Here is a 27,528-nt window from a genome sequence, read left to right as displayed (position 1 = left end):
TAATCTCACCGAGGGGCCAGGGAAGGCCATTTTCACCCTCCCCAGGTTTCAGGAAAGCCTCCGAAGCCTGGGGAAGGTGCGCAGGTGTGTGCACAATAGCGTGCACACAATTTTGGCACAGCTTTAGAAAAAGGTTAGCCATCACTTCTCTAGAAAGAGTGCAAAGAAGAGTAACAAAGATGATTAGGGGACTGGAGGCTAAAACATATAAAGAACAGTAGCAGGAACTGGGTATGTCTAGTTTGATGAAAAGAAGGACTAGGGGAGACATGATAGCAGTCTTCCAATATCTCAGGGGCTGCCACAAAGAAGAGGAAGTCAAGCTATTCTCCAAAGCAATTGAGTGGAAACTAATCAAGGAGAAAAGCAACTTAGAACTAAGGAGACATTTCCTGACAGTTCGAATAATTATTGAGTGGAACAACTGGCCTCCAGAAGTAAATGCTCCAACACTGGAAGTTTTTAAGAAGATGTTGGGAAGCCATTTGTCTGAAATGATATAGGGTTTCCTGCCTAGGCAGGGGGTTGGACTAGAAGACCTCCAAGATCCCTTCCAATCAGTGGTGGGATTCAAATAATTTAACAACTGGTTCTCTGCCCTAATGACCATCTGGGTAGGTGGGGCTCAGTGGTTATGTGACCAAGTGGGCGTGACCTACTCAACATCACTCACATCGATGGGCTCTTCGCCTTAGCTGTTACAATGTAATAAGGGTTAACGGAAGAGGCAGTTTCTGTAAGCAGGTCAATAAAGATGAGGCTAGAAACACCACCAGAATGTTTCCTTACAGGATTAGCCCTGCAAAGTGGGGAAAAAACAAAAGGAGATTTCTTCCAACAACCGGTTCTCTGAACTACTTAGAAAGTTACCAACCGGTTCTCCCGGAGAGGTGCGAACTGGCTGAATCCCACCACTGCTTCCAATTCTAACACAAGTGATGTCAAGTTGGCCATGCTCACACTAGCCACATATCCCCAGCCCACTCCCCCTGAGGTCAAACACAAACTTAATGTGGCTCTCAATGAAATCAAATTTGACACCCTTGGTCTAATTTAATGGTAGCACTGTCTGGCCATTATTGTTCCCCTATATATGTCATGTAATACTGGGAGGTGACTGTAGAATTTTCTCTAGTATGTTAGCTCTTAATGGACAAGAGAACAATTGCTTATTGCTTAATTTCCAGTAAGCTTAACATAATACCCTCTGAAGCCACCCCAAACAGTGATATTGATGATTTAATAATAAAAAATAAAATAATATTTATACAGCCAGTCACGTATACCTTTAAACATTTGTCCCTTTCAGCTTACTGATTATAATTATGATAACATTCCTCAAAACGTCAAATATTTACTGAGACAATAGAAACTTGCCCCTAGGTTTCAAATGAGTCATTCTTTGTGACGTTGATTCATGAGAATTGCGCTTCTGGATTGGTTAGCATGCTTTCTCCTTTGGCTGATTCCTTCTGCTATGATTTAATTCTCTCTAATTCTCAAGAAACTGTCAAGTCCAGTCTTGCCTTTCATCTGCACCATAGTCTTTACTAATTAATTTCACTAATTCATAGTTTAGTTCAATAGCAATAGCAGTTAGACTTATATACTGCTTCATAGGGCTTTCAGCCCTCTCTAAGCGGTTTACAGAGTCAGCATATCGCCCCCAACAACAATCCGGGTCCTCATTTTACCCACCTCGGAAGGCTGGAAGGCTGAGTCAACCTTGAGCCGGTGAGATTTGAACCGCTGAACTGCAGAACTGCAGTCAGCTGAAGTAGCCTGCAGTGCTGCATTTAACCACTGTGCCACCTTGGCTCTTCAACCCTGCTATGCCAACTAAATGCCTATTATACACTTTTCAACTTTTCATAAAGTACCTTTAAGTTGGCTGATACACAGACCTTCATAAGCTAACCACTAAAGAGAAGCCATCTCTCCTAAATAGCTCTAGCCCATTTGTGTCACCAAAAGAGGCCTCCTATGGACCCCATCCAGTAGGAGTCAAGGAGAAGAGCCTTTTCCACTGTGGCCCCGAACCTGTGAAACATTCCACCACTGGAGGTGAGAACTGCTCCCACCCTTTTGGCCTTCCAGAAGGGCATTAAAACCTAATTTTGCTGGCTGGGTTGAAGCCCTGAAAGGAGAGCACTCACTGCTGAAGATGGTTCATCGGGTAAGAAAAAATTGTCATTATGCTGTCCATCTCTTGGTTCCTATTTTTTGTTTAATTTTTAGCAATAGCAGTTAGACTTATATACCACTTCATAGGGCTTTCAGCCCTCTCTAAGCGGTTTACAGAGTCAGCATATCGCCCCCACAGTCTGGGTCCTCATTTCACCCACCTCGGAAGGATGGAAGGCTGAGTCAACCTTGATCTGGTGAGATTAGAACCGCTGAACTGCAGATAACAGTCAGCTAAAGTGGCCTGCAGTACTATTTTAAAGTTTTGATTTGCATAGTTTTTTTAAAAAAGAAATTACCTGCTATTTTATTTATCTTTTTATGATCTGTAAGCCATCCAGAGTCATCTTATTGGGACATTATTATTAATAAATAATAACAATAATAACTATATTAAACCCCAGTTACAAGTGCACAATTTGTGATGGGATTTTCATGGCAGCCTAATAAGAAACTTCCTTGGAAATGAGTCCGATTGACCCAGTTTAGATTTCTAAATAAACATACACAGGGTTAATTTGGAGACATGGTTATGAATGTAGGTTATAAGCATCTCTAAAGCATATCTTCTGTTGTCATCATCCCCATAATGAAAAATAAAATACCCTTAGTATATTGGCGTAACTAGAAACAACAAAAGCAAAATTGGCAATCTGAAATTTTACATACCTTTTTTTAAAATCAACTAAATAGAACAGGCAGTCTCTTCACTATAAGCTCATGAGGAAATCATTCTGATTATATAGGACTTTTTACCACTCCCTTAGAAACCAGTTTCTCAACATTTATCTGATGTAATATATTTTTTGCCAATGAACTGTCCCTATGGAACATCTGGAATGTAACAAGAATATGACTTAAACTAGATGGCAACAATGAACATAATAACAATGGAAATAGGTGACTGTAATTGAATAGTTGGAGAATGAATCACTAACAGCACAGGCATGAGTATCTTGCTGTGAAAAGAAGAAGAGGGTGTGGGAGATTCAATCATCAAATATTAAACCTGCATTTACGTACAGATGTATAGCTTCGAGGGACACAGTGGCTCAGTGGCTAAGATGCTGAGATAGTTGATCAGAAGGTCGGCAGTTCAGTTGTTCGAATCCCTAGCGCCGCGTAATGGAGTGAGCTCCTGTTACTCGTCCCAGCTTCTGCCAACCTAGCAGTTCAAAAGCATGTAAAAAATGCAAGTAGAAAAATAGGGACCACTTTGGTGGGATGGTAACAGCGCCCCGTGCGCCTTTAGCGTTTAGTCACGCCAGCCACATGACCACAGAGACGTCTTTGGATAGTGCTGGCTTGTCAACTTAGAAACAGAGATGAGCACCGCCCCCTGGAGCCCGAAATGAGTAGCACGCGTGTGCGGGGGAACCTTCACCTTTACCTCCATCAACTAAAGGAACGTCTCATAGAGCGCTTGCAGATAAATTGAGAAAAGATCATACTTCTATAGATGAAGATTTTGTTGCTTTCATTTTTGCCTGTATCGGTCAGACGCTTAACCAAAGTGAGTGTTGTAAAAGCAGTGTAAAACAACTGAAGAAAGAAAGAAATAATTTCAGACCCTTTGTCTCTGAACTGCAAAATCCAAATGTCCCCTAAATTAGAGCAAAATGTTAAGAGGTTTCTGAGTTAAACATGCCACCTTTGCTCTGATTTGTCCAAGTTGAGAAGTTCAATCTCAAAGCTATTAGAGCATAAGGGTTCGTCATCTTTCTGATCTACTGTTATCTGGGAAGAAGATCAAAAGTAACCAGCATGAAAAAACCTTTTTTTTTTTAGTTCCAGGAACTCTGATGGTAGTTCATAAAATATGCATCAGTGTTTTTCTCAAATGTGAAACTCCTGTGTATAATATTAATAGTGATAGTAATAATGAGGCATGCCTTAAAAGCATTAGAAAATACTTTAAAATGTGTTTGAACATTTTTAAAAAAGTATGGATGCTCAAGGTCAGAATAGCAGTCTTGTCCCTTTGCTTTATAAGGAAGGCTATTATTTTCCCATTGTGATAAAATCTTGGTGACTTTAACTTTAATAAGATTTGTATGCTGCCCACTCCCTTGGGACTCTGGGCGGCTCACAACAAAAGTAAAAACATATAAAAATTTAAAAAATACAATTATTAAAATTAATCTATCATCCATTCAATCAAGTGGGGCTGGATATTAATCAACAGCCCCAGGCCTGCCGGAACAGCCAGGTCTTGGTTGCTTTACAGAAGGCCGGGAGAGTGGTAAGGATCCAGATCTCTGCAGGTAGCTCGTTCCACAAGGCCGGTGCAGCTACAGAGAAGGCCCTTCCTCGGGGAGCCGCCAGCCGACAATGTCACTATGCTTGTCTTTGGCAACCCTAAGACCAAACCATTACTTTATTGCAGTTAGAAACATCTATGCTTAATTTGATGTGTCTACACTTGAGTATTGAAGCTTGCATAAGATCCTAAAATTTTTTCTATTAAAACCTCTATTTCTATTATGATTTTCTATATTGTGACGTGAACCAGTATGTATTCTTCGTCACTAGGAAACAGCAGGTATGAAACCCACATTCCACAGTATATGTTCATACCGCTGTTTGGAATGCTTTTTCAACTCTTTGTCTCCTGCTCTTTGAATAACTTAGTGCGGGGATCTCCAAATTTGGCAGCTTTAAGACCTGTGAGCTTCAACTTCAACATTAAGATTTGAAATCCTAAATCTTAATGTTGCCAAGTTTGTAGAATCCTGGCTTAGTCGAAACAGTGAGTTCCTACTAACTTTTCAAGGAAACCTTCAATTCGTACAGAGACTGAGAAGTTGTTGCTTTGATAAAGCTTACAACATGTTTGTTTAGTGACTGTTCAACGTACAACGGAACTGGAAAAAGTGACATGACCATTTTTCACACTTATGGCATAAATGAGCGCGTGACATATGATCAAAATCCAGACTTTATTGATGAGTCTACATGGGGCTGTCCCTGAAGAGTGTTCGGAGACTACAGTGGTCCAGAATGCAGCCGCGCGAGCGATATTAGGTGTACTAGATACACCCATGTACACCCATCCTCGCGAGCTGCACTGGCTCCCTATTGGTCTCCGAACGCACTTCAAGGTGCTAGTCATACTTTAAAGCCCTACATGGTTTAGGACCTGGCTATCTGAGAGACTGCCTCCTGCCACATACCTCCCAAACAACCAACAAGATCTCACAGGTTGGGCCTCCTCCGGGTGCCGTCGACCGGACAATGCCAGCTGGCGGCCCCCCGGGGGAGGGCCTTCTCTGTAGCTGCTCGGCCCTGTGGAACGATCTACCTGTAGAGATCCGGACCCTTTCCACTCATGGCCTTCCGAAAAGCCACCAAAACCTGGCTGTTCCGGCAGGCCTGGGGCTGTTGATCAATGTCCAGCCCCACCTAGACTGAATGGATTGGTGTGTTATTTTAAAAATTGTTTTTATTCTTAATTTTAACTTTTTTATCTTGTCTCTGTAAGCCGCCCAGAGTACTATGGGATTGGGCGGCATACAAATTTATTACATTTCAATTTCAGTGAATTGATTCATATTTATAACAGTGGCAGTGTTCCTGGGTCAGGTGATCACCTTTTGTGGCCTTCGGACAATCAAAGTCAATGGAGAAGCAAGATTCTCTTAACTACAGTGTACTAACTTAACAACTTCAGTGATTCACTTAACAACTGTGGCAAGAAAGGTCATAAAATGGGGCAAAACTCACTTAGCAACAGAAATTTTGGGCTCGGTTGTGGTCATAAGTCAAAGTCAAACTATTTATATTGAGGGTTTTTTAAAATAATAGATAATAAACAGAGTTTTATAGGAGCTGCCTTTTGCTGATTCAGGAAGCTCTTGGCAAAAACTTATTTTTTATCTCTTCAAACCCATTCGCTATGTGGCTGATCCATCCCATCAGTCTGCAGGGAATTGGATCTATATTGTTGCTGTTAAATACCTACCATTTGAAGAAATGAATACGAGTTCCTGTATGACAACATTAGAAGCTTTGCAAAACTTAAAAATATATTTCAACAGAGCCCATGGGAAGCTGGTTTGATTTCAGCCGGAAGCTATTTCTCAGGAGAGAAATTTGTACATAGCCCTCCTTCTTTCAACAATGTTGACAGTTTTTCTGCTAACTCACACCTCAAACTTTTATTTCTCTGGCTTCCCTTTATACATAAAAGTTGGGTTGCCCAACTCTACCTCCAATACCAACATAAGGCATGAACACCTGGAAAAATCAGGTAGACCAGGTCAGGAAATAGCCATCACAAGGACTACTAAAACTCTACTGTTGCAAACTATAATAAAGAAAGCCCGCTAGAGTTTCTTTCTCTTCCCCCTTTTATACAAAATAGAATCAAGAATCAAGTTGGGGCAATCTTAAGTGGCTTCCTCCCTTCCTCTTCTCTAATGATGGTTGAAAAAATGTCTTCAAAGCTATCATTGTTATTCACTGCAGGAGCTGATCATACTCATGGGATTCTTTATAATAATATAAATAAACAAATCTCTGTCCTTTCATAACTTTATCTTGTCAAGGGTAGGAAATTTTGATGCGGGTGAAGAAGGAGAGTGCAAAAGTTGGCTTGAAACTCAACATTAAGAAAGCTAAGATCGTGGCATCAGCCCTCTCAATTCCTGGCAAATTGATGGGGAAGAAATGTAGGTTGTGACAAATTTTATTTTCCTGGGGTCCAAGGTCACCGCAGATGGGGACTGTAGCCAAGAAATTAAAAGAGGGGAGGAAAGCTAAGGCAAATCTAGACAGCATACTAAAAAAAGCAGAGACATCACCCTGCCAACAAAAGTGCTTATAGTCAAGGCTATGATTTTCCCAGTTGCAACGTATGGCTGTGAAAGTTGGACCATAAGAAAGGCTGAGTGCCAAAGAATGGAGGCCTTTGAACTATGGCGCTGGAGAAGACTCCTGCGAGTCCCTTGGACTGCAAGGCGATCAAACCGGTCAGTCCTAGAGGAGATCAACCCTGACTGCTCTTTAGAAGGCCAGATCCTGAAGATGAAACTCAGTTACTTTGGCCACCTAATGAAAGGAAGGACTCACTGGAGAAGAGCCTAATGCTGGGAAAGATTGAGGGCAAAAGAAGAAGGGGACGACAGAAAATGTGGGGGCTGGATGGAGTCACCAAAGCAGTAGGTGTGAGCTTAAATGGACTCCAGAGGATGGTAGAGGACAGGAAGGCCTGGAGGAAGTTGTCCATGGGATCGTGATGGTTTGGATACAACTTCGCAACTAACAACAACAACATTGAGCTCTACCTGTATGCTTCCCAATTGGCTATTTTGCCTCTCATCCACTTTAGGAGTGAGATCACACCTTTGCAACTTCAATTAAGCCCAAAATTTAGAACCAGTTCTGTTTAGTTTTTCCCGGCTTGCTATTTTTTCCACTGTAAAATAACGCATTCTTCATTTCTCACGGAATAAGTTCTAAAAAGAATATTAAGTGATTAGTTCCAGGTTTCTAAGTACAATTTCTGCATTTATTTTCCAAAAGTTTTAACATCTTCCACCCAGTAATGCTTGTCAACATATAATCCATATGAGTTTTTTTAAAGATAATAAAAATGACAGATTAAGCAGTTAGTACCATCTCATAAGTGAAACATATCAGTAGTATTTTAGCCGAAAAACAAAACCAGTTACAAACATGTTCTTAGATATCACTAGACAGCAAAATTAAGAGTCCAGGTCTCTTCTCTTGGTTTGCTTTCTGAATGGATAAATCTGTTCAACAACTTCCAACTTCCAGTTCCAGTAATATTGGCTCTCTAGGAAACTTCACTTCATTGCAACTGCAAAAACAGAATTTCCAGCTTTGTAGTAATGCAGAATATTAAATTCTGACTTGAAAATGGTTGAAACTAATCCTGGTTTTGGCAGACTATCTTGTTTCCTAGTTTAGACAAAATGGGAAATTAATCACCTTTAAAGCCCTACATGGCCTAGGACCCGGATATCTGCGAGACCGTCTTCTGCCACATACTTCCCAACGACCGATAAAATCGCACAGGGAGGGCCTTCTCCGGGTGCCGTCAGCCAGACAATGTCGGCTGGCAACTACCCGGGGGAGGGCCTTCTCTGTAGCCGCTCCAACCCTATGGAATGAGCTACCCCCAGAGATCTGGACCCTACCCACTCTCATGGCCTTCCGAAAGGCTCTTAAGACCTGGCTATTCCGGCAGGCCCTGGGCTGTTGAACTCACGATTGAGTTCCAGCCCCGATCAGACTGGGTGTATGTTGTGGTCTTTTTAATCTATGTTTTTGTGCTTTTAACTTCTATTTTTAAATGTGTTGTTGTAAGCCGCCCGGAGTCCTTCGGGATTGGGTTGCCTATAAATTTATTAAACATCAAACATTAAAGGGTTTTTTGTGGAGTTTTTCCCCCTTATCTAAGATAGTTAGATAAGGGGATGATGTGGCTCAGTGGCTAAGATGCTGATCTTGTCAATCAAAAGGTCGGCAGTTCAGTGGTTTGAATCCCTAGTGCCACATAATGGAGTGAGCTCCCATTACTTGTCCCAGCTTCTGCCAACCTAGCACTTTGAAAGCCCGTAAAAAATGCAAGTAGAAAAATAGGGGACCACTTTGGTGGGAAGGTAACAGCGTTCCGTGCGCCTTCGGCATTTAGCCATGCCATCCACATGACCACGGAGACAGCACTGGCTCTTCGGCTTTGAAACGGAGATGAGCACCGCCCCCTAGAGTCGGGAACAACTAGCACATATGTGCGAGGGGAATCTTTACCTTTTACTTTCAGATGGTTGTAAACTGACTGCATGATGTAAAAGTATTTAAACATTAAAATGAAAATGTTCCAATATCTCACTATATGCCCTATTGATAGCATATTCCATTATGATTTCCAGGCCCATTTCCATTGGCATTTCGAAGTGTTTTTCCATTCATTTCTTTTTTTTTTTTTGTACCAATAAATGTATAAGAAAAAAAAATGATGATAAAACCAAATCATTTGTCCTTTGGGTTCCTCAGCAAGGCAAGCGAGCATGCTGATTTGCCCTTCCATTATAAATCAGGTTGTGGTCACCAAAGGCAGTTTCAAAGCCAAAATAACATGAGGGATTCCAGTTTGGGAAATTAGCTAATCGTTTCCCAAGACAAAGTTGAACATCTTATAAGCAATATCCTGGATTATTCAGCCAAGATTTATTGTGAAATGAAGAACTTAAAAAAATAATAATCAGAAGGACTTTCAAAAGCCTATTATTTCTACATCTATTCTCAACCAGTGCCAGGAAAGTAGAGGGAAGGGTGGTGACTATATATGTAAAATAAAAAGCGGGACAGAATTCTTTTGTTTCCATTCCAGATCTGGTAACAGATTTGCTGTTTCCCTTGGACAAAATACAGTGAGGTGAGACCCGCTTTTTCATCCATCTTTCAATTGTATAGGTAACCGTGTGTGTGTGTGTGTGTGTATGTATGTATGTATGTGTATGTGTATGTGTATATGATGTGTATTTCTATTTCTATTTCTATTTCTATTTCTATTTCTATTTCTACTTGTACTTGTACTTGTACTTGTACTTGTACTTGTACTTATACTTATACTTTATTATTTATTTCTATTTCTATTTCTATTCTATTTCTATTTATTTACATTTCTATTTCTATTTACATTTACATTTACATTTATATTTATATTTATATGATGTGTATGTGTATGTATGTATGTATGCATGCATGCATGCATATGGAGGGAGGGACATGGTGGCTCAGTGGCTAAGACACTGAGCTTATCAATCAGAAAGGTCGGCAGTTCAGCAGTTCAAATCCCTAGCTTCACGTAACGGAGGGAGCTCCCGTTACTTGTTCCAGCTTCTGCCAACCTGGCAGTTTGAAAGCACATAAAAAATGCAAGTAGAAAAATAGGGGCCACCTTTGGTGGGAAGGTAACAGCGTTCCGTGTGCCCTCCAACCATGGCTACATGACCATGGAGATGTCTTCAGACAGCGCTGGCTCCTTCGACTTTGAAATGGAGATGAGCACTACCTCCTAGAGTCGGGAACAACTAGCACATATGTGCAAGGGGAACCTTTACCTTTATATATATCATGGTAATGGTTGTGATGAGATGAAGTAAGTGAGAAAATACACAGCATAATTGATTGATTGGTTTGACTTGACTTGAATGTTACTTGAGTGTAAACTGCTCCCTTGGGGAGATGATGTGATTGTACATCCATGAATTATGGAGCACTCGGCAATAGGCAATGTGATTCTTCCTAAGATTCATGTTATAGTAAGACACAAGTTGCATCTTCAATTTCACAGGAGTCCTACAATGAGCAAGGTCAATGATTTCATTTTCATTTTTTTATTTTTTTATTTAAAAAAAAAACCTTTCTAAAGTTCTGGAAGAATACTTATAGCATCAACAATGATTTGCTACTAAAATTTGAAAGAAATCGTGTATCTTTTTAAAGTTAAAAAGGATTTAAACAAGGTAACTTGCTAGTTCAAACCCAATGACAAATTGTGATTGTGGACAACAGTGCTCAATTCTTCAGATGCAAACTGTGTTTAGAACTGACTCTTCAAATGTCTCCTTTCTATTAATGACCCCAAATACAGGAACCATGTTGCTCAACTTAAAGATTCATCCCTGTAACCTTATTTCACATTTACAACTTAGTGTGACAACAGATGAACATACCATATTTTTGGAGTATAAGACGCACCGGAATATAAGATGCATTAATTTGGGGTGGGGGAGGGGGAGAGACAAGAAAAAAAGAATTCTGCCTCTGCCTACCAGCATCAGGGGGAGCAGCGTCCTCACTTCCACTCGGATTTTGATAACGAGCAGCACAGATCTTTTTATCCGTTTAAAACAAACCGTCTAAGCCCTCTCCATGCCCGGGAGCTGAGCAAGAGTTCCAAAAGCAAAACATCCCCGCTTTCCAGCCACCGCCCATTGGCCGGATTCCCTGATAAAATTACCCTCATGGCATCGGACCTGGGTACCTGAGAGACCGCCTCCTGCCGATCACCTCCCATAGACCGATTCGATCACACAGGTTAGGTCTCCTCCGGATTCCATCTGCCAACCAATGTCAGCTGGCGACTCCCCGGGGGAGAGCCTTCTTTGTCGCAGCTCCAGCCCTCTGGAATGACCTCCCCATGGAGATCCGGACCCTTACTACCTTCCCGGCCTTCCGCAAAGCCGTTAAGTCCTGGCTGCTTCAGCAGGCCGGGGGGCTCTCGAAATATCCAGCCCCTCGGAAATTGTGACTGTTGTATATTTTAATATGTTGTTTTGTGTATTATCCCCCTCCCTTGTTTATTGTAAGCCGCCGGAGTCCTTCGGGAGTGGGCGGCATACAAGATCAATAAAACTAAACTAAACTAACTAAACTCATGAAAATGTGGGGGGCAGCAGTTTTCGGCAGGTTCCAAGCAGCACCCTCACCGCTGCTGCCTCCCAGCATGAGGGAGGGATGCTTGGCAATCCCCGTCTCCTGAAATGGTGTTTTTCAGGCAGTTAGCCACTTTTTTGGCCTCCACCGAAATCGGGGAGGAAAGTGTTTTTGTGCTGCAATTCCTGCACTGCGATCTGGGCCACTTGCAGGTGGGGGCCAGAGAGTGGGTGGGACTACCTTCGGTATAAGATGCACCCAGATTTTCACCCTCTTTTGGGTGGGGGGGGGAAAGGTGTGCCTTATACTCCAAAAAAATATGGTAATTCTCAATTGGTTGAGATCATTCACCATGCTAAGCCATACAAAAATTCTTTGAAATCACAGTTGCTGTATTTATGCAGTGGGAGAACAGCATTACTGGTTAATTATGGGTAGTTGTTTTTCTTTCCTCCTTCAATCATTTCACCAAGATTTAATCACATTAAGTAATATATAGTACTAAATAAAGTTAGAGAAACCATTACAATGATTGCAAATTTTTCTAGGTACTCATTCTACCATGGGCAGTCTTGCTGAAGCAAACACCAACTTCACTTTGGACTTCTTAAAAATGATGGAAGAAAATCAATCCAACAAAAACATCTTTTTCTCTCCGTTGAGTATCTCAGTGGCTTTAGCTATGGTCTATTATGGTGCCAGAGGTAAAACTGCTGCTGAAATGGGAAAGGTAGGAATCTTCCTGATAATCAGGAAGTATTTTCTACTTATGACTCTCCTTTTGAGAAAGCTGTCCACTCTCCATTCAGAGAAGGTTGAGAGTTAGCAATAAGGAAATCAAGGAGTACGTAAAGTGAAGGCAAATCCAGAACTCATAACTGTAATTGATTCGCTAAAGTGACATTTCTAAAAAAGAAATTCAGAAAAATAAGTCATAAATTTTATTCTGTTTATTTTATTTTAATTTTCTCAGATCCCTTACACTAGGCTTCTCTCCCCAACCTGTAAATGCTATTGATATTGATATTGCTGATAAGTCAGATGAATTGGGGTGGTAGAGATTACGACTCAAACAATTGGACAATATCGTGTGAAAGAATGTTGGCCTATGTGGTATTAGAATCACTCTTCCATGTTCCTCATGGGCCCTGGAAAAAAAAAGGATGCATTTGTTCTAGGAGTTTCCAAGGAAATTGAATCATGACAGAAGGAAATAGCGACATAGTTCACAACCTCCAATCTGTTTTGTTTTGCAGGTCCTTCATTTTGATAAAATCACAGAGTCCAGGACATTGACAAACTTGCCTGTAAGAAAATGTTCATTAAATTTCATTTTATCACAAATTCTACACACAAGCACACATGTGTATATGCGCATATACACCAGAGGTGGTATTCAGCAGGTTCTGACCAGTTCTGGAGAATCGGTAGCGGAAATTTTGAGTAGTTTGGAAAACAGGTGAAAACCACCTCTGGCTGGCCACGCCCCATCTATTCTCTGCCTCCCAAGTCCCAGCTGATCGAGTGGGAATTGGGGATTTTACAGTATCCTTCCCCAGCCACGCCCACCAAGCCATGCCCACCAAGCCACGCCCTGCCCACCAAGCCATGCCACACCCACCAAGCCAGGCCCACCAAGCCATGCCACACTCACCCAGCCATGCCCACAGAACCAGTAATGAAAACTTTTGAATCCCACCACTAATATACACATATGCAGTACAGAAACCCACACATGTAGGGGTGTGTGTATGTGCATCAGCATTTGGTGTAAATGTCTTGGAATAGTGGCCAAATGTGTGCCTATGAATGTAATGTCCTGTCCTTTGGTTTTTGAAGGCTCAGTGTGACAAACCTGGGGGACCGCACAACCAGTTCAAGGAACTCCTATCAGCCATTAACCAACCTGCTAAAAGTTATACATTGAGCACAGCCAATCGGCTGTATGGATCGAACACTCACGAATTTCTCCAGGTGAGCAAAAAACTTCCCATCCTTTTCACTCTATGTGAAATTCTGATCTATTCAGGGTACAAGTAAAATTTATTTCTCCATCCTTAGAAGTAAGTGTAGATAGCCAAATTAGATGGTTGGGGTACTGGGACAAAATCTTGTCCCCCCTTCCTTTTTCATGAGAATTTCCATGTTTATATTATTAAATATTTAAAATAATGAGTGGTCGAAAGAGGGATCACATTAGCAATGATGTTTTCTTGGAGCTGCACGCAACTGACATCAATGCAGTTTTGTAAAACAACAATGTAGTTTCTCAGTATTTATTTTCAACTTCTCAGCATGCCATATTGATTCGGATCCTAATTAACATTTTGAGCATCATTCAGAGTTGGTTAGGTCCAATTTGGCAAATAACCAGTACCAACTACTGAGTATATATGATAATAATAAGGGAATTAATATGCGGATACTTTTTTTTTTCATTCTGTGCAGCAATACATGGAGTGCATTAAGGAGCTTTATCATGCAGAATTGGAAACTGTTGACATTGTGAATGCCACGGAGGAAGTTAGAAAGAAAATTAACTCCTGGGTTGAAAGTCAAACAAATGGTAAGAAACCATAGGTTTCAGTGGTGAAATTCAAAAAATTTCCCTACCGGTTCTGTGGGCATCGCTTGGTGGGCGTGGCTTGGTGGTCATGTGACCGTGCGGGAATGGCTGCACAACTCACTCACACACAATGTAAAAGCAGCTGGACTTCATACAAAATGCCCCCTGCACCAAGCAGGAACCTCACAGACAATCAGGCACAGCTGATTGTCACACACTGATCATCAGAACTTTTTTTTTTTACTTTTTAAAGCATTTTTTACTACGGGTTTGGGCGAATAGGTCGTAAAAAATGCTTTAAATAAGTTTTTTTTAAAAGCACAGCTGATTGTCACACAGTTCATTGTTGCACAGCTGAGTTTCTACTTTTTAAAGCATTTTTTACTACGGGTTTGGGCGAACCAGCCCGAACAGATACCATTTCACCCCTTTCACTGATCCTCTAACTTTAGGAGAAAGTTTTTGTACCCATCAAACTTTAAAATTTATAAAGGTAGAAAAGATTTCAGCTTGTTTTAATCCTTTTTTAATTCTTTTTTCGGTATTCTTACTCAAAAAAATGTGTTGTAGAAAGGCATGTATTGTTGATAAACATCTGTCTCTTACCGAAAACATTTTTAATGTTATTACTTTTTTAAAAGGTAAAATTAAGGATCTGCTTCCTGATGACTCACTTTCCAAAGATACTGCATTAGTCTTGGTAAATGCTATATATTTCAAAGGAAAGTGGAAGACGGAATTTAATCCCAAGCACACACAAGAAGCAGACTTTTGGACCAGTAAGGTATAGTTCCTGAAAAACCCATGAGAATGAAAATGTATCAGTTGCTGCACAATTGAATTAAACAACTAAAAATAACCATTTTGTTGAACATTTGGGAAACATAAAATCCTTGTTTATACAATGAGCTTTGTCCTGCACCAATAGGATCTGAAATGGGAATCTGTTATTATAGCTGGCAATTGCAATCAGTATTTCATGTTATGATTTCTCACGTTATTATTGCTTTATGTTAAGCATTACTTTATTCGTTATAGGAGCACCGCAAAAAAGTGCAAATGATGGTTCAAATGGGCAGATTTAATTATGCTAAAATAACAAACCCACCAATGGAAGTCCTTGAGATTCCCTATGACAAGAAAGAGCTAGGTATGGTCATCCTTCTACCGGACGAGAATGGAACCACAAAAGAGGTAATCTGAGTTCTGAAATCATTCAGAAAGAGATTCAAATGAACTTGATATGCATCGTTGGAATAATTTTATTGCTAAGAAAGGCCTCGGATTACATATTCTTAAGTGGTTCCCAAATGTTAATTATGATTTTTTTCTCATTCATTTTCTCATTCCCTATTTTTTCTCATTCATTTCTTATTTTGACAAACACAAACACACACACACACACACACACACACACACCAGTGGTGGGATTCAAATAATTTAACAACCGCTTCTCTGCCCTGATGATTTCTTCCAACAACCATTTCACCAAACTGCCTAGAAAGTTAACAACCGGTTCTCCCGAAGTGGTGCGAACTGGCTGAATCCCACCACTGATACATACATACATACATACATACATACATACATACATACATACATACATACATACCAGTGGTGGGTTTCAAACATTGTTCGAACCTACTCTGTGGGTGTGGCCTCCTTTGTTGGAGTGGCTTGCCGCCCATGTGACCAGATGGGAGTGGCTTGCTGCCCATGTGTCCGGATATGAAGATGCCGACGACACTTGTCAGAACCACCTTAAATTACCTCACACACAGCACTGGCATCCATAAGAATAGGATGTAAACCTGTTTTTTAAAAGGCATCTTTGGTTTGCGTTAAAACAACTTCAACACACGCAATGTTCTGATTGCACCACAAACGCAGTCGTCATCCTTACCTTTCACAGAGGCACTGAGGTTTATAAATAGGAGCATGATAGCGTAGAATAATCATATCCAAGGACCAGTGGTGGGTTTCAAAATTTTTTGGAACCTCTTCTGTAGGTGTGGCCTGCTTTCCGGGTCCACTGGTGGAACCTCTTCTAACCGGTTCGGTAGATTTGACGAACCGGTTCTACCGAATAGTGCGAACTGGCTGAATCCCACCACTGATACATACATACATACATACATACATACATACATACATACATACATACATACTTTCATACTTTCATACTTTCATACAGAGACAGGCAGACAGACAGACAGACTCCCACTGAGGTACACTGGGGTGAATGTGACCATTGAACTCAGGTCTCTCCAATTCCAGTCGACTATTTTTCCACTGCTTTTCCATATCAGGCAAACCTAGCCATTAATATTGGCACAATTTTGGAGCTAGGGAGCAGAAGCAGGCTTATTTATGACCAATTTTCATTCCTGGATCATTTTCTGAGGATAGAATTGAATATTGCAGAAAGCTTTGCAAGTATTTCGACCAGTGTTTAAAAATTCAGTTGTTTAGTAGCTATTTTTGCTTATCATGCAACAGCCCTCCATCGTCTTCTTCATGTCCCTTCCGCCTGCCTCCGAATGAGGATTTTTGACATTTTTTTTTCCTTCTGCCTTTGACTAGCTGGAGTTTGTCATCCAAATCTAGAAGTTAATCCTATTTCATTTGGCTTAAAGAAAGCTCTTCAGGGACAGTGCTCAGAGAAGACTTTTCTGAAGGCCAACAGCATTAATCTTCAGAACTGTTTGCCTGTTCACATACCATCCAAACAATTTCCAAGCAAAACTCAAAAGCATACATTTTCAAACTTCAGCTTTTGACCCAGGCAGAAGGCTATGAGCCAGGGGTGGGTTTCAACCGCTTTGCGGTGGTCCCTGCAAACCGGGAACGGCGAAGGGCCCACCCGCGCGCCTGCGCTCCTTACCCGGTTTTGACGAGTTCTGCACTTCCACACATGCGCAGGACACATACAGCGCCTGCGCGATCCTCCAGGAGCAGCTGGAGCATCGCACAGACACTAGTACGCATGCATGCGCCGCGCGCGTGCACGTGTGCGTGAGGACCGCCACTGGCCCCGTTCCAACCGAACCGGTTGGAACGGGGCGAGAAACCCACCCCTGCTGTGAGCCTATGGCTTCTGACACTTCACGTTTTCTTTTTCTCTTTCTCCACAGGAAATATAGTTATATATATTTCATACACACACGCACGCACGTACACACACACACATACACACACACAAAACAGTCCATATTTTGAATGCAGTTTAAGAACAAAGTTTTTAAAAAGCCACGCTTCCCAACAGATGTAGGCAATTCTTGGCTCCCAAACTTCAGTGAGAAAGAAAGCAATTAGGGCAGGGATTTTTCAGTTTTTGGAGCTTGGCTTGCTCTGATAGATGTTTGTCCATAGTTTTGGAGACAGATTTTCCATCCCCCAGGCATTACAATAAGGATTCCAGAACCGAAATATTCATTTTAGATTTGGCTTGTGCTGCTAGGTGTCTTGAAGTCCCTTCTTTAAAACCATCCTGCAAATTGTTTTGGTTTTTTTAAAGAAAGAAATATTTTTGCAGATATATTTGCTGTTTACTTATTATGAAGGAATAATGCTATAACGGGAAGTAACAGGAAGTCATATTTTAGTCTTTCTTAATTCCCTTTTTCCAAATATCTTTTTCATCCATGTACACGCAATAGCAATAGCAGTAGACTTATATACCGCTTCATAGGCCTTTCAGGCCTCTCTAAGCGGTTTACAGAGAGTCAGCATATTGCCCCCAACAATCTGGGTCCTCATTTTACCCACCTCGGAAGGATGGAAGGCTGAGTCAACCCTGAGCCGGTGAGATTTGAACCGCTGAACTGCTGATCTAGCAGTAGCCTGCAGTGCTGCATTTAACCACTGCGCCACCTTGGCTCCCCTTTACCCGACAGATTGCGAGGCAACTCACTTATGAAAAATTTCAAGAGTGGACCAGTTCGACAGGCATGCAGAACACATCGATCAGGGTTTCCCTGCCAAAATTCAAGGTGGAAGAAAGATATTCGCTCGGTTCTACTTTAAGTAAAATGGGAATGGAGGATGTGTTTAAGTCAGACAAAGCTGATTTATCTGGCATAGCTGGGAGTAGGGATCTGGTTATATCTCAGGTTTATCATAAAGCTTATATTGAAGTGAATGAAGAAGGTACCGAAGTAGCTGCTGCTACTGGTGTAGTTGTAATTCCTGTAAGTGCACAAATCATTCCCGAGTTTAATGCGAATCACCCTTTTTTGTTCTTTATAAGACATAATGCCACCAACAGCATTCTTTTTGCTGGCAAATTTTTCTCACCGTAAATACCAGGGGCTGAGATATTAAAATGCATATTTCTCTCTGTTGTAAGTGACCAAGACTTCTGAATTCCAAATTCTCTTCTCAACTTGGCTAACAAGTTATTTCCTCTCTTAAGAAAGAGCAAATTGTGAGGTTACAGTTTTTATTTGCTTATTGAGCCTTGAAGCTCAAGGTTATCAGCTTTAAAGCCCTACACGGCCTAGGACCCGGATACCTGCGAGACCGTCTTCTCCCTTAGACCAATAAGATCGCACAGGATGGGCCTTCTCCGGGTGCCTTCAGCGGGACAATGCCGGCTGGCGACGCCTAGGGGTAGGGCCTTCTCTGTTGCCGCTCTGGCCCTATGGAACGAGCTGCCCCCAGAGATCCGGGCCCTACCCACTCTCATGGCCTTACGTAAAGCTATTAAAACCTGGCTTTTCCGGCAGGCCTGGGGGCTGTTGACCCCTTGATTGAGGTCCATCCCCCTCCTGATTGGGTGTTTGTTGTGTTCCTTTTTTAACTTTGTTGTGTCCCATTGTTTTTAAAAATTCTTTTTAATTTTTTCATTTCTGTAAGCCGCCCGGAGTCCTTCGGGATTGGGCAGCATAGAAATTCAATAAATGAAATGAAGCTCCCCTTCACATTGATGTGTGTGTGTGGAATCCAAAGTATACAAATCTCTGTGTTCCTTGTGGCACAGGGCCCTTAACTATAGAGAGATGACATAAAAGAAATAAAGGAAATGGAGGGGGGGGGGTTAGTGACTCCTAGAACCAACTTCCACAAATTAAGCCTCAAGCAGAGAACCTTACAACCAGAGTTTTGGGTTGCTGCCGGTTCGGCCGAACCGGTGGTGGAATTCAGGCCTGGATCTCAGAACCGACAGCGACCCACGCCTGCCACACACCCGAATCAGTTCCCTTGCTGCCGCTTGATCGCCACCATTTTGGATTTTAGTGACTGCACGTGCGCAGTTCACTGTAAATTGTTCTGTGAATTGCTGCACGCAGGTTACAAATCGGCAGTAACCCCTGCTTACAACCTCTTTGGGGTTGATAATGTGGTTTTTTTTTTTTTTTTTTACAATAGAAATATCCCGTACAAAGTTTGAAATCTCATAAAGCAGGCCTGGATCTCATCAATGTCCCAATAATTAATTAGCTAATATTGATATATACACAATAGACCTGTGATGGAAGAAGTGTGAGATATGCATTCTGTTAAATTAAAACAGAAGAAACCAATGGTTTCAATTGAAGAGTGCGGTAAAACCCACTACTAAACTTGCTGTTGTTTCTGAATGTATAAGCTTCAATGGATGACTTGCTTTCCGTTTTCTGATTATAAATTTAAACTTGAGTACATAGTAAACTGCTTTTGTCTTCCATTCATAACTAAAAATCAGTACAGAGACATTTTGGCTTGCCTATCGCTTAGGATGACTACTGATGTTTCAAGTTAGTTTTATTCTGATCCTGTCTCTGTCTAGGCTAAAGATACTTTGTGATCTCTTGAGAATAAAACTACATATATCTGAATAAACATATACAGTACATCAAATGGTCTCAGATTTATTTGTTATTCATATTTAATTCTGCACTTCCAAAACTCTTCTAAAGAAGCAACCTTTGTCCCCATATCTAGGTCCTGCCTATTTGGTTATCTCACCCTCCCACTTCCCATTTGAGTTGCTCCAAATATTCACTGTAGGCTCCAATATCCACAATCTGACCAGAACCGTAACAGACAGAGGACAATGAACCAAAGAACTTCCAGATATTGCTGAATCATAATTCCTACTGTCCTTTGCATTGGCTGTGCAAGTAGTCCTTGATTTATGACTGCAGTTGGGATTGGGATTTCAATGCAGTTGTAAAGCGTGACCTTACGTGACCATATGACTCAGTGACCACAATTATGGCATGTATGGTGGCTTGTTCTGACCCCCCCCCTTTTCACACACGCCGAGACAAAGATACTTCAAGGATTTATTAAGACACAGACTAACCTTGGCAGCAATCCAGCCTGCCAAGCTAGCCACGAGAGTTCTCCGGCTCTAGTAAATACGTTGATTCCTGCAAAAGGGGCGTGTGCACAATCATTCCTTTTATAGTCTTGAGAGGAGCCTAATTACTACCAGCTGAGTGCAATTATCTCCTGTAACTGCGTAACTGTTCTTTACGCCTATTAGCTCTCCGTTGCCGGGCATCCAGGACCAACTCCCTTGTCTCGTCCCAACTGCTCCACTGCATGACGTCAGGATCACACTCCCTTGTCTCTTCCCCACTGGTCCAAGGCTCAGGTGCCTCCTGGTGGCCAACCAGCCTCTCTCCGCCCTGCTCGGAGTCGGAACCCTGCCCAGGGTCCTCCACATCCTCCAGAGCCGACTCATAGAACCCCTCACTGTCGGAGTCTGGTGGCAGCTCCAACGGCTCCTGCTGGGCCACAACAGTTGCTGTTGTAAGATGCTATGTCATGTAATGGGAAGCAGAAGGAATCCCACATAAGGAGCACAGGATTACCATAGCAGGTGGGGGAAACCCAGCACAGACCAGGTATGAGTTCTGGGAGTGCTGCAGGGAGAGAGACCAGGGAAAGAAACCTTGGTGACTCGGGCCTCTTGGTGCACCGCAGCTCTGGGGCTATTCTTACTTACCCTGGACACAAAAGAAAAGAAGCCTCCGTGAATGAGTACATCCACAAAACGAATGTTAACATTCCCCCTGGGTTACCCCTTGGTTGTCTGAAAATGGAGCTTAGGATTTAGAAGCCAGGACCTATGCAGAACTGTGGAGGGCTTTATACGCTTGAAAATGTTCCCCCGGCTTTCAGAAAGGAAAGTCAGTGCCACTTAATGTCTGAAGCAAAGTCTCAGCCCTCTCCCTCAAAAGGTATACACCATCAAGAGTCAAATGCACTAAATTGAGGTAGTTGAATAAAGAGAAGTTTGGATGATCTGGTAATGTAGAAGTTTTTAATTTTTTAAAAAAAACCATAGTAAATATACCAACAATTCCACAAAGTACTACTCCCTTCCGCTAATTAGATATCAGTTGAAGCTGTAGAAGTATAGCGTGGTGCAGCATGGGAAGGAAATGGATGTTGTGGTCAATGATATCACTCTAGTAACATCTGTATGGGCTTACCATTAATTTCCTTCCTCAATTCTAAATGCTCCTATAGAACCATAAGAGTCACTACTCTCCCATAACCTTAATGCCTCTTTCACTCATACTTTCCTCCATATACAACCTTGGCCCATGAAACCTTAACCCAGTGTTGGGTTAATTAAGGGAGGAGGCACAAAATTTATTTATCAGCATAAATAAAACACAAATATAACAAAGGCAACAATAAAAATATTGGGTTTCTGTCGTGATGGACTCTTGTGACGAGCCGATTGACAGATGATGGAAGCAGTTAGCTTCCTCCCATAATTGGGCCTAGCAGGGGTTGTGACACTAAATATACCTTCTTCCCTGGCTTCAGCTGATAAGGAGGAGACCTGTGGCTTAATGGCTAAGACGTTTGCCTAAGATGCAATACAGCACAGGTTCGAATCCCAGTAAGGGTACGGCTAGCTGATGAGAGCTAAATAGCTTGAAATAGATCTATACTAGTCTCCCTTTATTTATTTATCAGCACAAATTAAAAAAAACACATATATAACAAAGGCAACAGTAAAAATATTGGGTTTCTGTCATGATGGACTCTTGTGATGAGCCGATTGACAGATGATGGAAGCAGTTAGCTTCCTCCCATAATTGGGGCTTACCAGGGGTTGTGACACAATAATATATATATGTGTGTGTGTGTGTGTGTGTGTGTGTGTTGTATTTGTGCTGATAAATAAATAAAGGGAGACTAGTATAGATCTATTTCAAGCTATTTAGCTCTCATCAGCTAGCCATACCCTTACTGGGAATTGAGCCTGTAATTTTATATATATACATACACATACATACATACATACATACATACATACTACATACATACATATATAATATAAAATTTTTAATCATAATATATTTTCTGAATTGTAAGCCACCCAGAATCACTGACAGAGATAAGAGGCCTTAGGAATTGAACAAACAAACAAGTAAACAAGATAGTTACCGTCTCAGGAGGGCCTGGCATTACCCAAGCATTTTCAATTTTTTTATTAAAAAAAGTACCAGCTTTTGAAGTTCTGCTCTCCATGGCATCTACTGAATATGTAAGTAAACTTCATAATACCCATATTAAATATGCAGCGTAAGTAGGAATCTATGCTAATTAGTTTATATAATTACAAATGTCCAGCTTGCACAGCATGCTCTTTTCCTCATGCATTTTGATTTAGTCTAATTGCTGCAGATTAGAAATGCAAACGTTGTGTAAACAGAGGTGGGCGTTGAAGGAGTTCATTATAAATACCTGCACTTCACTGTTGAAGGCATCTCGCTCACTGGCAGCCTCAGATCGCGGCATCACATCTGAAGTGAGGAAGCTTTGGGGAACTTCCCTTTTGCATCAAGGCTGAATACAGGAAAGAGGTAAGACGCGAGGACAGGTCTCTGCGGGAACATCAAGGTATCTTTTTCCTGACTCATGAACCTGTGTTTTTAAATCCTCTTTTCTTTGTGGTCAACAAATTGTTGTTTGCCAGAATAACAGTAATGGAGAGAGGGGCTTTGTATTGCTTCACTGGGGATCAGGATTATTATTATTATAGCAGAGTTGGAAGGGACCTTGGAGGTCTTCTAGTCCAACCCCCTGCCTAGGCAGGAAATCCTGTACCGTTTCAGAGAAATGGCTATCCAACATCTTCTTAAAGACTTCCAGTGTTGGGGCATTCACAACTTCTGGAGGCAACTTCTGTTCCACTGATTAATTGTTCTAACTGTCAGGAAATTTCTCCTCAGTTCTAAGTTGCTTCTCTCCTTGATCAGTTTCCACCCACTGCTTCTTGTTCTACTCTCAGGTGCTTTAGAGAATAGCTTGACTCCCTCTTCTTTGTGGCAACCCCTGAGATATTGGAACCCTGCTATCATGTTCCTCTAGTCCTTCTTTCTATTAAACTACACCTACCCAGTTCCTGCAACCGTTCTTCATATGTTTTAGTCAGTGAAGTGCGGTGAGCTTCATGGCCAGTGAGGCAAGCGCAAAAGCCCTCCGAAGCCCCGGCATCGCGTCCGCCATAGAGCGGGACCCTCACCAGCCATGAAGCTCACCGCACATCACTCAGCAGTTCAAACTCTGCTCTGCAGCCCAAACTTTCTCCTCCCAGCAACTTGGCCTGTTGGACACAGTGGTGGTGGTGGGAGGAATGGGCTGGCTGGGCTGGCTGGCTGGGGAGGGGGAGCCCTTTAAATCTCTGCCCGCGTCTTCCCAGCAAGACTTCCCTTCGGCTCGCAGTTTCCCTTGCCTGCCTTAACTAAAGCTTGGCGCCCTGTCTCTGCTTTCACTCTCCTCCCTCAGCTGTGCAGCAGCATCGGCGGCAGCTCTCGGCCTACGGCAGCAGCGTCGCACAGGCTGTGGAAGGAGGAGAAGGAGGAGGGAACTGAAGAGAGCCTCAAGCTGCGTTTCTTCCTACAAAGGTTGCCTTCCTTTGGGCGTCAGGCAGAACTCTCGAGTTGCCCAAAGGACATTGCAGGAAGAAACGTGGCTTGAGGCGCAAGGACGGTCCTGGCTGTTGGGCGCAGGCCCGGTAAAAGCCTCTCTTTGGTTCCTCCTCCTCCTCCTTTCACATTAGTGTGAATCAGAGGTGGGTTCCTACTGGCTTGCACCTATTCAGTAGAACCTGGTCGTCAAATCTACCGAACCGGTTAGAAGAGGTTCCACCAGTGGACCCGGAAAGCAGGCCACACCTACAGAAGAGGTTCCAGAAATTTTTGAAACCCACCACTGGTGTGAATATGGACAAAGAAAGGGGAAGGACTAAGCTATGAAAATGTATTTTTCATTTTTCCATTGCTCTCTTGTACAAAGGGAAAAAACAACAAATGTCAAACTATTGATCTCATTTCTTTATTGTTGCAGGTACTAATAGCTCCACCATGAAACCGTTTGTTGTCGCTAATCAGAAATTTGGTCTGGAACTTTTCAAAAGGCTACTTCACGAGAAACCTGGGGGAAATTGTCTTATATCTACACTCGGTGCACAAATAGAATTAGTCTTGCTCTTGCTTGGCTGTAAAGGAAAAACTGCTGATGAAATAAAAGCGGTAGGTGTCCTCAAGGACTTGCGTTCCTTAAAAATTGTTATTTTAAGTTTTATTTAATTATTAACTATAGGTCACAGATATAATTCCATCTATGTTATTGCTAGAAAATGTTCCTGGTATCTTGTCACATGAATATCTGCATGGAACCATGGGAAATCTCTCCTTATTAGCAGCCTTTCTTCCCAGCTGGACTTTCCAAAATTCTTTGGAAAGGAACCTTTAGAAAGGATCTTCAGTGAGGAAAGGATATACAAATGTAAAGAAAGCTATGCATTTTTGCAATAACCATGTCACCATGTACTTATGTACAGTACCTCCTTACTTAATCTTCATTCTTACTGACAGACACATTCCAACAAAACTCCTGGTGGATTAGAATATTTACACCAAAACTAGTAAAATTAATATGTAATTAACAGACACACATACACAAAACCTCTTGGCATCCAGTAACGGCAATGACTTGATAATTCAATGCTCCATAGAAGACGCCTGTCTTTTCTATCTTCCTGAGTTTTATATGAGCCAAGGTGGCGCGGTGGTTAAATGCAGCACTGCAGGCTGACTGCTAGATCAGCAGTTCAGCGGTTCAAATCTCACCGGCTCAGGGTTGACTCAGCCTTCCATCCTTCCGAGGTGGGTAAAATGAGGACCCGGATTGTTGTTGGGGGCAATATGCTGACTCTGTAAACCGCTTAGAGAGGGCTGAAAGCCCTATGAAGCGGTATATAAGTCTACTGTTATATTATTATATAAAGCTTTGTATAGTGACTGTGTTTACGTAAAGCAGGGGAGAGGATGAGCAGCTAGAATATTATTCCCTCCAGCTCAGCAAAAATGACACAGAGCAATGGTTTTCAAACCTCTTTTTGGAAAATTATCATAACCCTAACAAGTAGCCAAGGTGATGGAAGAACCTCAGGAGACAAGATGATCAGAATCAAGAAGAGTCGTGATAACCAAATATGGCTCTACATTTGTGCCTTGGTATGCTCGACCTCAATTAAGCTACTGGGACAGGAAGATCTATTAATTTATGGTTTATTGACAAATATTCCAAGACAAAGAGGATTCTCTTAGAGAAGGAAGAGTTCCCAAAATGGACATGTCCCCACTTCCTGCAGTTTGCTTGTCATATTGCAAGAATAATACTAAAAATACAAACCCCACTATGTTTTAAATAACTTTAAAAAAATGACACACTCATTAGTTGCTGTTTTTTTCCATTCTTCCCCCTTGTAAGCCTCAAGAAGCAGCTCCCGATCAAAAAAGCTTGATTGTGACAAGTTAATTAATCAGGTGTATTGCGAGGGAAAAAAAGAGGCAGGTTACACAATCTTGGTAGCTTTGTGGGCAAGGTGGCCCTATCTGTTTATAGCTATGAAAGGAATGTCCCATCTCTTCATGCTCTTCAAAATTTTGGAATCATCCATCCACTTTCCCAAGCTCTGAGAATTCCATTGTATCACCCATCATCATTGGCCAGGTTGTTGGGATGGGGCACACCAACCCATCCAGCCACACCCACACCCACACTTGCCCATGTCCTAGGCTCACAGACACTAGTCAGAGAGATGGAAGCCGCTAAGTCCAGATTGAAAGATGACTCCCAGAGTAGGCCGTCTATGGGACCCAACTATCTCCAAAAGTCATTGCATTGTTGACTTAGAAGTCTGATAGCTGCACATAGGATTTGTGAAGGGGTTTCCTATGTGCTCAAGTTCAACTTCTTTTGTCTGGTTCAGGTGACATTTTTCCCTTTGTTTCTTTAGCAACTTTGTTCCATCTTAACTATTTTCCCTAAAGGAGCTTTTCTTGGCCATCCTGTTTCCATGCTTGCTTCATCTTGAAGAATGTCAGCTTCGGCCTGATCTTATACCCAACAAAGAAAATTGGAACACAACTCATATATTTTGTTTTGCAGGCTCTTCACTGGCACGACTATGAACACGGTGGGACAAGTACAGATGGGCCTGTAAGAGAATTCTCAGTTGAATTTCATTTTACTAATTCTACTAATGAACTATTTGGTATAAGGCATTCTAAGCATTTGAAAAATAGGAAATAGTTTCTCTCTTAGTAAAGAAATATGAAATATCAGTGATTGGAATTGTATATCCTAAGCCAAATCTGTCATGATGTTTAAGTGATTGGGCCCAACCTGTCTTGTCCACAAAGTAATGGGTAAGAATAATTACTGACTTCCTAGACTCACATCTGAAAGGAGAATATCTCAAGGATCCAGACAATCACCCCTAAGAGGACTTCTGCTGTAAAAATAAAACACATATTCACACATCCTGAAACCGTTTAGCTAAGAATTGCAATATTATGAGTTGTTATGAGCCATGGTGGAGCCATGGTTAGAATACAGTACTGCAGGCAAAGCAGTTTTGCAGTTAGAATCTCACCAGGCTCAAAGTTGACTCAGCTTTCCATCCTTCCGAGGTCAGTAAAATGATGATCCAGCTTGTTGGGGGCAATATGCTGACTGTAAACCACTTACACAGGGCTGTAAAGCTTTGTAAAAGTCTAAGTGCTATTGCCATGAGTTACTTTGTTATGGGTTATGTTAAATGTAAGTATTAGAATAGAATAGTTTGAGTTTGAATTTAATAAAATTTGTATGCCGCCCACTCCCTTGGGACTCTGGGCGGCTCACAAGCAAGACAAAAGAAATATTTAAATTTAAAATAAAAATAAAAATTCCACACCATCCATTCCATCTAAGTGGGGCTGGATATCAATCAACAGCCCCAGGCCGCCGGAACAGCCAGGTGTGATGGCTTACAGAAGGCTGGGAGAGTGGGAAGGGTCAGGATCTCTACGGAGATCATTCACAGGGCCGGCGAAGCACAGCAACAGAGAGGCCCTCCCCTGGGG

At 41.8% G+C, this 27,528-nt stretch overlaps 1 protein-coding gene and 1 pseudogene across 1 annotated transcript; one reads left to right on the top strand and one right to left on the bottom strand.

The window, feature by feature from the left end:
• The window catches only part of LOC116512515, a 48,594-nt pseudogene that overhangs the window by 9,812 nt on the left and 11,254 nt on the right, over positions 1 to 27,528 (bottom strand).
• On the top strand, positions 9,524 to 18,459 carry LOC116512516 (serpin B3-like). Its single transcript, XM_032223047.1, has 8 exons — positions 9,524 to 9,586; positions 12,141 to 12,322; positions 12,849 to 12,899; positions 13,432 to 13,566; positions 14,041 to 14,158; positions 14,800 to 14,942; positions 15,197 to 15,352; positions 18,055 to 18,459. Exons 2-8 carry the CDS (start codon positions 12,155 to 12,157, stop codon positions 18,457 to 18,459), a joined length of 1,176 nt encoding a protein of 391 aa, XP_032078938.1. The 5' UTR covers positions 9,524 to 9,586; positions 12,141 to 12,154.

The sequence above is a fragment of the Thamnophis elegans genome, chromosome 8, assembly GCF_009769535.1.
Source record: "Thamnophis elegans isolate rThaEle1 chromosome 8, rThaEle1.pri, whole genome shotgun sequence".
NCBI lineage: Eukaryota > Metazoa > Chordata > Lepidosauria > Squamata > Colubridae > Thamnophis > Thamnophis elegans.
Note: the sequence above shows the minus strand (reverse complement) of the source record. Positions and strands in the feature narration are given on the sequence as shown.

What these genes read in the sequence shown, in the direction of transcription:
- LOC116512516 (XM_032223047.1), top strand. Translation starts at nt 12,155, where the DNA reads ATGGGCAGTCTTGCTGAAGCAAACACCAACTTCACTTTGGACTTCTTA. An exon ending in CTGCTGCTGAAATGGGAAAG is followed by an intron (nt 12,323 to 12,848) that starts GTAGGAATCTTC and finishes TTTGTTTTGCAG; the next exon opens with GTCCTTCATTTTGATAAAAT. An exon ending in ACACTCACGAATTTCTCCAG is followed by an intron (nt 13,567 to 14,040) that starts GTGAGCAAAAAA and finishes CATTCTGTGCAG; the next exon opens with CAATACATGGAGTGCATTAA.